The sequence below is a fragment of the Botryllus schlosseri genome, chromosome 8 (assembly GCF_051294905.1).
Source record: "Botryllus schlosseri isolate E-star chromosome 8, Bs_hap1, whole genome shotgun sequence".
NCBI classification, from domain to species: Eukaryota; Metazoa; Chordata; class Ascidiacea; order Stolidobranchia; family Styelidae; genus Botryllus; species Botryllus schlosseri.
The window spans coordinates 15630022-15645159 of NC_137243.1; the positions used below are offsets into that span (position 1 = coordinate 15630022).

The 15138-nt window shown below is 41.5% G+C and overlaps 1 protein-coding gene across 1 annotated transcript; it reads left to right on the top strand.

The window, feature by feature from the left end:
- The first annotated feature begins 5527 nt into the window (after positions 1–5527).
- On the top strand, positions 5528–9192 carry LOC145444368 (uncharacterized). Its single transcript, XM_080322335.1, has 4 exons — positions 5528–7842; positions 7919–7985; positions 8085–8250; positions 8838–9192. The coding sequence occupies exons 1-4, from the start codon at positions 5663–5665 to the stop codon at positions 9008–9010; spliced, it is 2586 nt and encodes an 861-aa protein (XP_080178461.1). The 5' UTR covers positions 5528–5662; the 3' UTR covers positions 9011–9192.
- Positions 9193–15138: the final 5946 nt, after the last annotated feature.

Genomic DNA, 15138 nt, shown 5'->3' on the forward strand with positions numbered 1-15138 from the left:
ATATTACGCAGAAAATGAATCGCCAAATTACAGGCGATATACGATATGAACTGACCGAGATCCGTGTCTGTCCTAACATAAATGAAGTGCCTTTTAGAGCCGAGTAATATTTAGATCAGTGGTTCCCAACCTTTTTCGCCCCATCGCCCCCTTTTCAAGGTCAACACCGATCATCGCCCCCCAAATTTGGTGTACCGAAAATTGGGGATACAAACTGTAATCACCGGCGGGTTGACTAAAAAAAAAAAAGGTCAATTTCCGGCACGATGTCTAATTTTACACACTTTTGTAACTAAATTTCCGTGGGTTGACTAAAAAAAAAAAAAAGGTCAGCCGCTTTGGCGCGTCATCGCCCCCCTATCGCCCCCTTCACTATTTTCGCCCCCCGCCGCCCCCTTTGTCCATTTTCGCCCCCCTGTCGCCCCCTTCGTCATTTTCGCCCCCCTAGACCGCCAAATCGCCCCCTGGGGGGCGATATCGCCCACGTTGGGAACCACTGATTTAGATCTTTCAATGTAATTTGACTTCGTCGTATTGTTTTACAGATAAAACGAATTCCTGCTGTAAATTCAGCTTTCACCACATTTCACATTGAAGGCTTATAATTTTTTCTTCGATCTATGACGTCACACCCTTTTTCTCCGCAAATAATTAGACGCTCTATCACGCGATGCGAAAGGATTGAGTGAGACCATGGTGAGACTATTCGCAAAGGACGCAAGAGACACCGTGACTACTCGATTTAGCTTCCGGTGTCGGGTTTCGGGCTTTGAAATATATGCATTTCGACGGACATGGCGACGAACGCTCATTTCGACTTCCTGATGCCATCCTTCAACTCGACAGTTGATGATAGCTATAATGACTAACACCATCATGTCTAAATATTTATAAAAGTTAATTTTCTTTTTAACCGGATGAACAACTATTAAGAATCGTTATGGACAGCACATGAAATAAGCCAATACAACCAATTAACTGCGTTCCGAAACAAATGAACGATGACATGGCCTACTAAATGTATTTAGTAGGCCATGACGATGACTAAAAATGATATTACCATCCTTGTTACTGAATCCGAACACTGTAGTGCTATGTAATGTGTACAATACATGTACAATTTGACATGGACATTGTACAATACGCACGAGAGAACATAAACTTGTTTTGGCCGTTAATCGGGAGCTGACTTCTTGATAACGTCACAATCTTCATATTTCACTTATCAATCTGTATAGTATGGGTATATATATATATTAGTTTAGTTTAGACTTCCCACGGTGAATGCACTCGTGCTTATGTTTGGTCACGAAGTTTAAAGTGAGTCCCGTTCCATTGTTTCCCGCCGGGGAGATCCAGAGGACACGCGTACCCAATCCCATATGCTCTCATGTTATTGCTGAAAAATAAAACCAACACATCATGTAATGCTCCCAAACGAGTTCAGTTAATAAATATGAAGCTCTTGGCCACTATACGAGGTAACCGATGTCTCGGTAGCCTATCTTGTATAAAATACCAGAAAAGTTACAGCCTCCCTAACATACTTATTAAGAAAATATGGCGGAGGATGTTATTTTATGATGCTTTACAATTTACATCAACCGGTACCTGTATATAGATGTGTTGACATGAATTCGATGCAATTCGAAGTACTGGTAATTTCTATCCCGCGAACATGTTTTCGGACCGCAATGCGTCCATTAGATTTGATACGCTGTAACGCCATTGTGTTGTTGTACTTAGCGTGCTGCCATCATAAAACAACGATTGCGGGATCATATCAGTTCTGCGCTAGAGAACGAGTGTGTTTGCTAAAAAAAGAAGAAGTCTATCGCAAAGGTCTCTTTGTCGAAGTTAATATCCTTGATAATAATCAGTTATCGATTTCCACTTATACCAAGAATATGTACTATTTATACCGATTTTATCACATCTCTTCAGGAGATTAATATCATGAGTATTCGGATTTTGTTAACGATTATCAACCGCTACATGAAATAGCCTAACCAAGCATGCATGTTGCACAGACTTGTATAAATAAATGACAACTATTGTTTATTTCAATAGTTACCAAAACAAATTGGGATTAGGCATGAAAGGCAATGCAGTCGCAGCGTTCTGATAATAATTAACAGTCTCGTAAAGATGAGTAAAAGTCTAAAATAATAATTGTTATCGTAGGCCCGTCCCAATTCTTATAAGTAGGTCAAGTCTTTGCTGCACTAAAATCGTGACAAAGTTGCACTTAATTTTAACAGAAGTTGCAGTAAAAAGTTGCATTTATGATTTTTAGAATTATCAGGGTATGAGATACTCGAAAGATTTTTTTGTATAATCCAACAGTTCGATATTTGCAGGATATCTGCTTATTTCATTTCTTTCTTCGTTATTCAATCGATCATGCATTGAGCATACACTTTTATGTTCTTTAGGTTTGAAACCTACATGACAGCATTTCGCTGTCATCTTCCGCAGAGCTGTCAAATTCAGTACTTCCCCATTTCACGGACTGCTTGACGAGTCCGCCGAAAATCACAATGGTTGGCTGGGGTTGTTGAACTTCCAGCTTGCAAGCCATTGCCTCATAAATAACATTGAGATGCAGATAATCCATCACATAGCTCATTGTTAAGCAAATCAAAGAGAGAACCGCACAAGAAATAGTTATATTGCATGTTTTTTAAATCATGCATTTTGCGCAATAATTGATAAAATTTACACTAAAAAGTCGTATTAAAAATGGAAAAAGTTGCGAAAAGTATAAATATAAAATTCCTCCAAACCGCTTAAAACATCATATTACATATGTTCTCACTTCTGAGTATTTAGGAAGCTTCCGGAACCTGTAAAAAAGTTGAAAAAACTTGCCCTACTAAGATACTTTCTTCGACCATGTAGGCGACTGATAGATCCGCGACAACACCAAGCTATCGTGGTTAAGTTAGTGGTTTTCAACCGTTGAGCAATGAGCGTGAGCAATGAACATATAGTGAGATGGGCGACGTAACTATTTTGAAAAAAACAAAGCATGAAGTTCCACTTCAGCATGTTCGGCTGACTCACATCGAGAGCAATCGTCAGTAAATGCGATGAGCGGAATTCGAAGTAATAAAATATTATCGTCGCTTCGACGCAGACATGACAAGTTAACCGGGACATTTTACGGTCCATTACAATTAGTACAGGGTAAAATCGAGTATCATCAATTATGACGCCATAAATGTATGGGTGACTGGTAACGTTCAGCTTTGTGCGTAGGTCTTTGTGACCATGACCACAGAAAAGCAAAGTCTGTTTATAAAGTATCTCATAGTCTGTTGCACGTCATAAAAATTATTTTATGCTTCCCTACCATGACTATTTCATCGCTCTTTGTTATACGTTGCTCTGCGGGTCGGTCAGATAAACGTCGTGTCCATGAATATTTGTAGTCTTATGTCACCTGTTTCGTATGCTTGCGATACGGCCAATGGTCGTTTAAAGTGGGCTACTTTCATAATAACGTTTATTAACGCGTGTCAAGAGTTGTCAGCATGAAAAAGGAAATAACCGAGTTGAATGGTAAATTATGACGCGAGAATGTCAGGTATACAAATAACATAAGATGGAAATTGATCTCCACAGCAACATTACAGCGTGCGTATAGCAACTGGCAGCGTGAAACAGCGGTGCGCTATGCGCATGTGACGCATAATAGATCCATAAACGGTTGACAGAAGTCGTATTGCGGAAAAAAACAGGTTGGAGCAATAACGAGGACAGCTTCTCCACAGGACTTCGTGTGAAATCTAGCGAGACTATATACAAGGATTCCTTCATGGCGATATAGCTTCGTGTTGTTCAGTTTGATGAACGCGTATTGTAACGCTAATAAGTTACGTATAGAATGTGTAGATTGTAGATGTAGATCCACCCTTCGATAATACAGAACATATATCATATTTATATTTAGCTGTACTAGAGAGAGCTGAGATACATTTATTCGGTCAAATCGGCCAATAAGACGCCATATAAGGTGTTTTGTACGGCCGATGGTTGATTTTCATGCGTAGAGAGAGAGAGAGTCTTTATTTTCATCCAACCAAAATACATAACACACGGCAGTGGTGGTGGTACAGAAAATATGCATGCACATTGCACAGTATTCGGTATTAGATAGGAATTATCGATAAGACCGTGCAGGTCATCTAGGCTGATCACACCAGCATCAAACAGGTACACTTGACGAGCGACGAACGATATTACATTGAAAAGTCTGAAGGTTAGGGCCAACGCATCGAATCTTTTAGTGTAGTGTGCTACCACAGCTGCGTGCTTTGTAGGGTCGATATTAAATTAATATACCAACCGTAATCTGTAAAAAGATAGATGATTTCAAACATATGACTGATCAAATTGGATGATGCTGGCCTTAAGTTATTGTGACTGTGAGCGCTCTTTATATCCAAACTGAATAATTACCAGACACCTTTTCACGAAAGATCATATAGTCTCGCTAATACAAACTTGTTCATCGGTTAGAAAGAGGAATATATTCGTACTGGAATGTGTCGGTACCGTTTTCGTAAGGCATACGAGAAAATGCGTTAACCAATGGCGTGCGGAAGGAGCTGTTGTTCTTCAAGCTGATCAAAATTAACTGGAAGCTGAATTCATTTTAAATATGTCTTTCACAACAGTATCGAATGGAAAGGTGGTATTGTCGAGATATTATGATGATTCGCCTCAGGCGAAGAGTCAAGGTGCACATTCCTGGTTTGGGCTGCATTAAATGTTGCCGTAATAATTTCCAGTCGTAACAGATTTGCGGATATATCCCATCATCATAGATAGACAGCTTGCGCTGCTGTATTACTCAACGAAAATATGTTTTGTGCATAGTCAGCGCGCCGTTATGAAATGCGGTTCTATAAAGCTAGTGTGCTGTCAGTGCAATATAGGCTATTTGTTACGTCTCGACCACCATATTACCATTAATACTATTTTTCTTAGGACATACGGTTAATATCAGTCTGGCAGATTCGACAAAATGTATTTCCTGTGGTTGTAACAATCATAAAGCTTTACTCTGACTGAATTTACGTGATACTACGTATTCCTGATGAGTAATCAATGTGATCATGCTCACCGATCAAGTGATCAAGTTACTATTCCGTAACCAAGTCTGACGCTCGCGCGCTACGACATTCGTTAAAATGTAGAATGTCATATTTCCTCAATTCAAATGGAACGAATTGAGATCGGCACGAATCGCGAACTGGTGTCACTTCGATCTTGCTTCGGTATGAGGTTAACGACGCCACAACGACACGTTGGGGGAGTGATTGTGGTGGATGAATGTAACATCTAACATTCCCGATCGATTACGTCATAAGGCAACAACAATTGTATTGTGTGGGATTGGTAGCATATCGTGTGACGATAGTTTAGAAATCATGCAGCGCATTTGTAACCGTTCAGCCGTATGTATCTTTTAGCATTCCAGGCAAAATAGCATTAATCGATACGCTGAATAGTGGTCTACAAAAGTTGCTGACTGTGGATGACAATCACTTGCTAACTCTGCAACAATATGTAAATGGTTATCATGCTGGCATAATCAACAATCGCAAAATCGATGTAGCGGCAGCAAACGAGTAGCCTATATTGTGAAGAAAAGATGTCATATGATCTGGTCGTCGAAAAGCTGAAAACCTTGTACGAGCAGACAAACCCCCGCAAAAACGGCAAGGAATGCTCGAAACTATTCTACGATCTTTCGAAATATTACCTCCACGGCGATGCACACAACAAGTGGGCTTTCGTTCAGCAATGTGCTCTACTGAATGGAGCACTATCTGGTTGTGATGATAATGAATCGAGGAAGTCTATACTGTCTGATATCAACGAAATTGGGACACGCCTGTTGCGTAATGCGGCAGGAAATGGCAATGCAAGAGATTTTAACTTGGTAGAGTTCTCAAATTCGATGAAGAAGGATATTGAACTCAAACGGAATGAGATGGCTGCGAAATTGAAGGAATTAAGTCCGATTTCCGACGAAATTTGCGATAAAGAGGAAACTAAGTCTATTGAACTGGATACGATTGCATTCGTCCGAGACACGATGCAGGCAACGAGTTGCTATTACGCCGCAACGATGGAAAAGATCTCCAATAAGTGCGTAGAAGCACTCGGCGACCCACCTTGTACATATTCACATTTTGCGATGGGATCTCTTGCAAGGCAGGAAATTACGCTTTATTCAGATTTTGAAAATGGCATAATACTCGGGGACGAAGTCGACTGGAAGGATACCGAAACTAGGGAGAACGCCATCGAGTACTTCCGGTGGTATGCGACTTTGTTTGATTTGGTGTTAATTAATTTTGGTGAAACACCTATCAGTTTAGTTGACGTTCCCGGGTTGAATGATCATTATAGCAAAGACGAATCAAAAAACTGGTTTCTCGACACATTATTAACTTGTGGAATCATGTTCGATAGTTGTTTGCCGTACGCAAGTAAGAACCCTTTTGGGAGAAAACCGACTTTCGACAAGCCAGAAGGCACTGAGCTTATTTTGCCATGGAACGAAATGCTTGAGTATCTAAATGAAGACAAATCGTTGAAGGAAGGTTACCATCTTACTAATATGTTGATTGAATCGCGTCACGTTGCCGGAAATACCGAGCTTTTTCAGAAATTCTGGTGCGAATGTATCAAGTTGGCAAAGAAGTTACGCCTCGCAGAGAGTTACATGAACCAGGAATTGGAATACACGCGCGAGAACCTAACCAAATTCAACTTGACACCCACTTTCAATAAAATTGGTTGGGCCCAGCATGCAAAGAAGTCGTTTTATCGACCAATGTCACTACACATTCCGTTTATAGCTAGGGTGTGCGGAAATTTTGCCTCTCCCAGTCCCTCTGACAGCATCGAAAAGCTCAAAGACGCGGGTTTGTCAGAAAAAGTAACCCACCGTCTACTATATGCCACTGCCATGGCTAATCTTATTCGCATGAAAGTGTACTCTGATAGGACGAAGCAAAGTGATCGTCTTGCAGGCTCAGTGTTTTCGATCAGCAACACCTCGAACATAACGAATATATTTGATGCTGTCGGAGACTCCAGCGCACTCGATTATTACGAAACAGCGTCTGGTCTACGAAGTGCAGTTATTGAAATCGTCGATGAAATCGAGAAAAGCTTAGTGTCAGATTTGTCATGTGGATTCGCGTTAGGTGTCGTTATTCGGTGCTTAGAGAAGCATTTACAAACTCGAGGGGACGAGAAACTGCGCGGGGATATTCACAGACGCTTTCAGAACTACGACAAAGCTTGCTTATGCTACGAGGCTGCGTTAGCCTTTCCTGAAAACTCTGATGCCGTTCGTCAATCCGAAATTCTCATGTCGCTTGGTTCTACCGATGTTATTGCCCTGAGGTTTATAGACGCATTAAAGTGGTACAAAAAATTAATAACGTTTGAAAAAAGCCAGGATCGAGGCAAGGCTTCGTTAGTCAACATTGCTACAGCATTGACCATGTCTGGGCAATGTTACACGGAAGAGCCATCCATCAGAGAAGGATTTGCTGGTTGCATTGAGGAAGCAGAGACAACTTGGATTTCGCTTCTGTCATCGGAGCCTGAAAACAAAGAGTATTTGAAAGGCCTAGCTGAACTTCGGGATACCGAGGCGTTTTACTACTTACGCATACGTGAGTATGGCACGGCTCTCCGTAAATACCGCGAAGCCGAAGCTGCGTTCGAAAAGTGTTTAGGATCTGGAATTTCGGACAATGATACAGCCAAAGTGAAAAACGGAATCGCGATGTCTCTATTACATTTAGAGAGGTTAGATATTATTATAAACCGACACATTACAAATCATGTTAAGGTATACACCTAAACAATCTTTTAATCGACATAGGTTTGACGAAGCCCTGGAAATGTTTGATGAAGTGATTGCCTTCAAGCGAAAGGTAGCTGGAGACGACGTACGTATGTGGGAGAAGCATTATCATAAATGATAATCGATCTGCATAAATCATTCTAAAATCCAATCGGGTGTAAGGAGTCACGTGCATTTTTTTCAGGTAGCGGACGTAAATATGTCTTGGTATCTGAGGCATAAAGGAATTTGTCTCCAAAAAATGGGGAGATATGAGGAAGCCGTCAGCCTCTTCCAGGAATCCATTAAAATTCGTCTCCGCGCTCCCGGGTCCAGTTTCGATGTCAACTCTGCTGTTGCGAATACCCACCGTAAGATTGTGTCATTGACAAAATAATTATTAACATTTTAGTTCCGTTTTAGGATTATAGGCGCATATGAGATACCTCATCTCGAATTTTGAAATTGACATATTACAATGTCATATACATAGTTTAAACTTCGTAAAGGCATGTGAACTGATTGCCCCATGTGATTTTAATTGCTCTGACCCGAAATGAGTCAGTTTAAAGTTTAAACCAATTCTGTTTCAGCTCTGTTGCTATCAGGGTATCAAATATCGAATCATACGAATGCCGTTCCTAATCACGTTTCGGCCTGTCTACTGTACCATAATTTGATCAGCGTAACTACGTTGAAGTCACTGATTGACTGCATTCCAATTACCGAAATAACCAATAAATTAACCTGTTTGTGCCCTGGAAGACAGATGACACGTATTAACTGTGACCTCTTATTTCTAGTCCAAGGTACTCTGCTCCTGGATAGTATCATAGTACGACATACCTGTTTTACGCACGTATAATATATATCTGTCCGTCAGTCATATCTAACAGTTCTCGGGTTTTCGCTAAACTGCGAAATGCTTTTCATGTATAAACTGTATTTCGTTTTTCAGGTTTTTTAGCACAATGTCACCTCCACTTTCGCAAATTTGAAGAAGCGATAAAGTCATCTCAGAAAGTTATAGAGTTGGCCCGAAGGTTTCCCGAAACCGACACAGAAAAACGTATGAAAGGATTCGCGGAAGAAGTCATATCAGAAAGTCAGAAGCTAATGAAGATTGAATAAACTGGAACATGTATACTACCTGACCGTTCTGTGACTCCCTGATGCAATAACAAAATGTTGTGTCCTTTTACGAAATCTCCATAAATTGCCGTGAAAAGACGTGCCACTATGATATCCTTACTGAAGAGCTCGTGCTTCTGCTTTGTAATATTTTTGCCATATTATATCAGTTGTAATGATAAGGCATTTGTTTCGACGTTCGGTGGGTTGAGTAGGATAGAGGTAACGAGGCGAGGGCTAGCCAGCAGGGCTTTGGAGCAGCCGTAAATTTGCATTGATCCAGCTCCGGCTCCAGCTCTGGAGCCGCATTATTACCACTGCTCCGGCTCTAGCTCCGGCTCGGAAGTTCTTGCGCGTGGAGGAGTTAGACGTAGATTAGGAGCGTAATTTACTGTCTCCGGCCGCTGTAATTGTGGGAGTCTGACTGTGGTGTCCAAGCTAATCGGAAATCGTTTTTAATTTGTTTTTCCTGGTGGAAAATTTGCTGCATGGGCCTTCTATTTATAGGATTGGAAAGGATTCAACAGTTTTTCACCACCTATTTACACTAAAATTTGATCCAGCTAGCTACGAAGACTTATGTAGCCTGCGTTTCCAACAATAACAACTATCTGGCTCCGTCAAATCACCCCAAAACTGATCTGTGATATACACTACGATCCGAGGCACTCAAAACTCAACGAAAAGCGTTGTGTGGCCTTATTTTCGAGCAAGTGCTTAGCTCAGACATTCAACCATTTCCGAAAACTGCACCAGTGCACCCGGCACCGAAGTCGTTATTTCGACTCGCAGTAGCCAAAACTACGCGAAAAACGTTCTGCATCCTCCAGGGCTTTGGAGCAGCCGTAAATTTGCATTGCTCCAGCTCCGCTTCCGGAGCTTTCTTCTCTCATACATTAGCTCCGGCTCCGGAGCCGCATTATTACCACTGCTCCGGCTCCAGCTCCGGCTCTGAAAACTATCGAAGGTGTCTGTCTATATCAGGGGTGGGCAACCCGCGGCCTGCGGGTCATATGTGGCCCGCGAGGTTTTGAGTAGCCTGCGAGCTATTTTCCCATTATATTATCGAAATTCTGTTATATTATCGAAATTGAATTGCTCAGATTGTGAACTTGCAAGGCCAACCAAAAATATAATTAATATGGCCGCGACATTTGGGATGTTGATGACTAAAATATCAGTTCCGACGCAGTCGCAGATCCAGGGTCTAGCAGTCACATTTTTAGTAAATCGTCGTACAATACAATAAACTAAAATAGTAGTAAAATTTTTCTTCACGCGTCGCGTATTTAATTGTCACATGATTTCTTTCTCTGTAGCCTACCCCCACCTGAAAATGAAAAAACGCCTGATTTAGCCGATTGAGTTTAACTATATTAGCAATTACGAGAGAAAGTATATTCGCGTTTGCGCTCGCAGAAAGATCATCGACGATGAAATGTATAGGCACAAAATGATTGTCGTATCGTATAATTAGCGGAAATCTTCGATATCGATATGTCCAGATGCCGAATAGTCTTGTCCTTGCAAACTGAGCCCAGCGGGCGGTATACAGTCGACCCGCAATATGCCCAAGTAATAATAACATTAACTTTGAAAATTTTACGCGCCTGGCGCGGCTAGTGGGCCACGCACTCGTTCGTTAATTTCATGGGGCCCTTTAGCCGAAAAGGTTGACCACCTCTGGTCTATATAGATTACTAATTTTCCCGTAGGTTAGTAATCTATAATGATCTAGAGCAGTGGTTCTCAACCGCCGGTCCGCCACGACATTCCTGCCGGTCCGCCAGGTATATTATAATTTTACACCTTAATTGGTGTGTTGAATTTGTACAATGAAATGTCGGTCTTGTTTGTCTGAGTCTCGAGTCATATGACTTGGTTCGAGTTATGGGCAAGGACTCGAGTCCAAGTCGTTCAACACACAGATTGACTCTAGTCGAGTCGAGTCATTTCCGTGTTTTGAGAAAATGACTCGAGTCAAGTCGAGTCATCAGAAAATCGTGACTCGGATCAGACTCGAGTCGAGTCATGACTGGAGTCATTACAACCTTGGATACGACATTCCATTAAATATGTCGCCGTGTCTTGTAAATTCGTGCTTTCGATTTGATATGAAAGACTGCCTTATATTCATCCCCACAAAGATAGGTGATAGTGAATGTGATAATAATGCGGAGTGCTTCCGGCGATACATTTGAGTCTGATTGCAACAAATATGGCACCAAAATTTTTAATGAAAATATAACGCTCAGTCTGGTCATTTTTATCTACCTGCTCATCTTGAATTTATTATCAAATAGTGGTTATATGTATATCACAGAAGAAAAAAATTCGAAGTCATCGTCATATAGACGTTACTACTCCAACTTTTCATTTTTCCACAATCCCCAACAAAACATCTCTAAACAGTAATATGTTTGTATTGTAAATTTAGCAATTAAGATGAGTTAGCACAGTAGGTTATTTCATCCCAGACGGCCATTCAACTAATAGACAATATATCATCGAGGCTGCCAGAAGCCATGGCGTTAACATTGTATTATCGGAAAATCTTTCTAGCCCTTTCACTGCAACGCCTATCATAGAATTCGCAGTCCTGTCGAATCGAATAATTTTAGAAAGTATTGTTCTACTCAAACTTTCGATCTGGTGCACAAGGCCACAGTTGCCGAGCACCAACAAAAACCCAGGCGAACCAACCAACGGTCATTCTGTTGATGTGAGTCCTGAATATTTACCAGTAATGAAGCGAAACTGCCTCGTGATTTCCTTAATTAAAAACAATAAAAATTAGGTTATTAACCATTTCGTAAATTTAGAGGTTTCGCAGACCTCCTGAAAATTCTTCGCGGACCCCCGGATGAGAACCACACCCCTATTCTATACCACTTTTAAAGAGCGAGAGACATTTGCATGTACAGTAGACATGTATTAAGGATGGCCAGAATGATAAACTCAATATGCTTGTAGGCTTAGTATAGGGCCTATTTCAGAGCCACAAAATGAAGTTACCAGTATAGGATAAATTTCCTCTCGAACCACGAAGAATGATTCTTTACGGTGCCGTGTCCCACAGCCTCACATATATACGTTATATATTACGTACTCATTTGATTTGAGAACATGTATGTTAAATTTGTGAGCTGGGTGTAGTATTTCAGGTATTTTTCAGACCTAAATTCAATGTGAGTATATAGCCCCATCGTCTTTAGTACAACCCCTAAAATATAGGGGGGGGGGCGCCATGAAAGGAGCCAAGGAAATTTCTGAAAAGGAGCGCTAGAGGAAAAGGGGTTTATAACCGCTGTTCTATGCGAACACAAACCTATGACGTCATGTGACGTCATATTGCTGATTTCGACCCTACACCTTTGTAAAGTAATATAATTGTACACGATACCTAGCGTCTAGCGACGACTCCAGGCTACAATATGCCACGATGTTGAAATACATGCTGATGGCTTTTAAACATCAAACCACAAATATGTGTTATAATGACGTGAAGATTTGAAATGAAAGAAAAAGATTCACAGTGCAGGGCCTACCAATAAGGTTCGTTTGTGGACGCGAACCTTCAAATTTCCGAGGTTCGCACACTGAACGCAAACTTGAACCTCGCGTTCAGATCATCCCTAGAACAGTGCTTCGCGACCTTTTTCTGTTCGCGACCCACTTTTCATCCAAATTTCATTGTGCGACCCACCATGTGACAACTAATGAAAATGTAATTCAACTAACAATGCGTCGTTTTTGTTGTTTTGTGGTATACATGGTGTTTTTCATTTTCCACTGGTCCGACACCAGACCGATGTTCTTTAATTTGATTCCGTATATAGCGGCCGACTTTGAAGCACGGCCCACTTCTGGACTACTTTAAGACACCATTGTCGGCGATCAGATAACGAGGAGGAACCTAGATAGACTTCCAACATTGAGTCGACCTCGGTCGGACGCGAGCCCGCAACCTATTGGTGTTGCGGCCGTGGAATACCACGCTTTCTCACCACGCAGAACGCACTCGTAATACACGATTACAAACGAGAAAACGGGTATATTTTACGTTCAACACAATGAGGCTCTAAGTAGCTTGGATCGCGGTAATTGTTTGCTCATTGTAACACCAAATTGGACTATGTATTTCTGCATTCCCAGTCACCGTTCACAAAACCCTTGGAGGAAGAAAAGGCAGGCGTATATAACATCACACTTTCCAATTTCTCGCTCCAATCAAACTGACTGTCTCGAAAATCTGGTTCATTAATTATTGCGAGCAACGTCACATGGCCTGCAGGGATAATGGGCTCGTCAAATGGCGAGAAGATAAGGTGTTTGTCATATTGAATACGAAACTGTAACATTTAGAAAATCTTCGCGACCCACCTGAAATACCTCCTCTACCCACCGGTGTAGGTCGCGATCCACCAGCTCTACACCAACATCTTTAGTAGATAGCCATGAAAATATGGCGGTGGGAGTGGACGCTAGATCATGTAAATGTATGAAAGGGGCACTGGACACGAAAAACGTTACGGATCACTCGTTTATACTATATGATAGGCTATATTACTTGCAGTCTTAAATTGTATCGCATCGATCTGTAGCTGGATGCAGCATACCAATTTTATTCTACTTTCGGAGGTTTGCTGCTACCGGCTACCGGTTGTTTTAGTTGGAGGAAAATAGGCAAAATTATTATACTCTCAAGGTTGCCGAACCCTCTTACTGACAGACAGTGATTTGCTATGCAGTATGCACCATCATTAGGCCAAGACTGCAGCTGACTTTAAGACCAACGCCTCCGGAATATTGTCGTATCGCTGTCATTGTCTATTCCAGCAGGGCACGCATTACAGACCATTGGCGATCCGCTAAACATGCCTATTCATATCTTTAATGCAATGTATCCTTATCTTGAACAGATCACACGGGCAGGCATCGACGTAGCCATCAGCTGGATACCCAGTCACAGCGGCATTCACGGAAATTAAATTGCGGACGAATTAGCGCGGACGGCAGTTTCTGAACCTCAGCCTCTTTGGTCACCCACGTTCCAGTTTTGAGATGCGGAAAGCGAGATTCGTAAGTCCATTCGATCCCGATGGGACACGGAATACAGAAACAATGAAAAAGGATGTCACTATCGAGTTTTTCAAACTTCCATATTCGACCGAATATCGTCAAACGGAATATCGCGCCGACATGAAAACATTTTGTTTCGCCATCGTTCCGGTCATTGCCGGCTAAATGTGCATTTGTTTAAAATTGGGTGTATTGATTCTCCTTTATGTGATTTCTGTTTCGTACTAGACACTGTCGAACATATTCTTTTATCATGTTGTAAATACGCTCACCATAGACGAACGGTAAACAGCATTGTGAGGGACTATACATCTTGCGATCAGTACTTATAACCTTTTGGTTAACCCGCTACTTCTTACACCTGTCACCGAATTCGTGGAATTTTGTCACGTATTGCTATGACTTATTCAACCTTTTCATATGTATTTATCCTGAATTGATTATTCTTTACGATAAATTCTGCACTTGCCACTTGGTGCACCAGACCTTTATCGGTGATATGCGCCACTTCATTTTTTACCATCTATAACAGTGGTTCTTAACCTTTTTTCCACCAGCGCCCCCTTTCAAAAGTTATCGTGCTCTAGCGCCCCCCACCCCATATCATAAGGACTGTAATAAAGACAATGGGTAAGATGGAGGGCCGTAACAGCACTTCGTCAGTCCCCTTAAAAACGATTGTCTTGGGCGGCCATAGCCTGATAAACCAAAATTCTTGCGGCTTCGCCCCCAAGAAACCCGTCAGTTAAGTTTGTGTGGCCTGGTCGCCCTAGGCGCCAAATTTTCTATAATGCATGAATGAATAGGTGGTAATCGCATAGATATGTCGCTATAAACTTTGTATCCTCTCAGCCCACGTAATCAGATTGACCAGTAGCGCTATGTGAGCCGTTGTCTTGGAAAATGGAGGCCAGGTAATTATTAATTAAACAAATTCGGGCGTGTCGTTGGTACAAATCACTTCATTACATGTTATTTTGTTACCTCATGTCCGCAATATAGTCAAAAGATATTGAAATGCACAAAAGTATTAAACTAAAGTAAGC

What these genes read in the sequence shown, in the direction of transcription:
- LOC145444368 (XM_080322335.1), top strand. Translation starts at nt 5,663, where the DNA reads ATGTCATATGATCTGGTCGTCGAAAAGCTGAAAACCTTGTACGAGCAG. An exon ending in TCTCTATTACATTTAGAGAG is followed by an intron (nt 7,843 to 7,918) that starts GTTAGATATTAT and finishes TAATCGACATAG; the next exon opens with GTTTGACGAAGCCCTGGAAA. An exon ending in TGCTGTTGCGAATACCCACC is followed by an intron (nt 8,251 to 8,837) that starts GTAAGATTGTGT and finishes TTCGTTTTTCAG; the next exon opens with GTTTTTTAGCACAATGTCAC.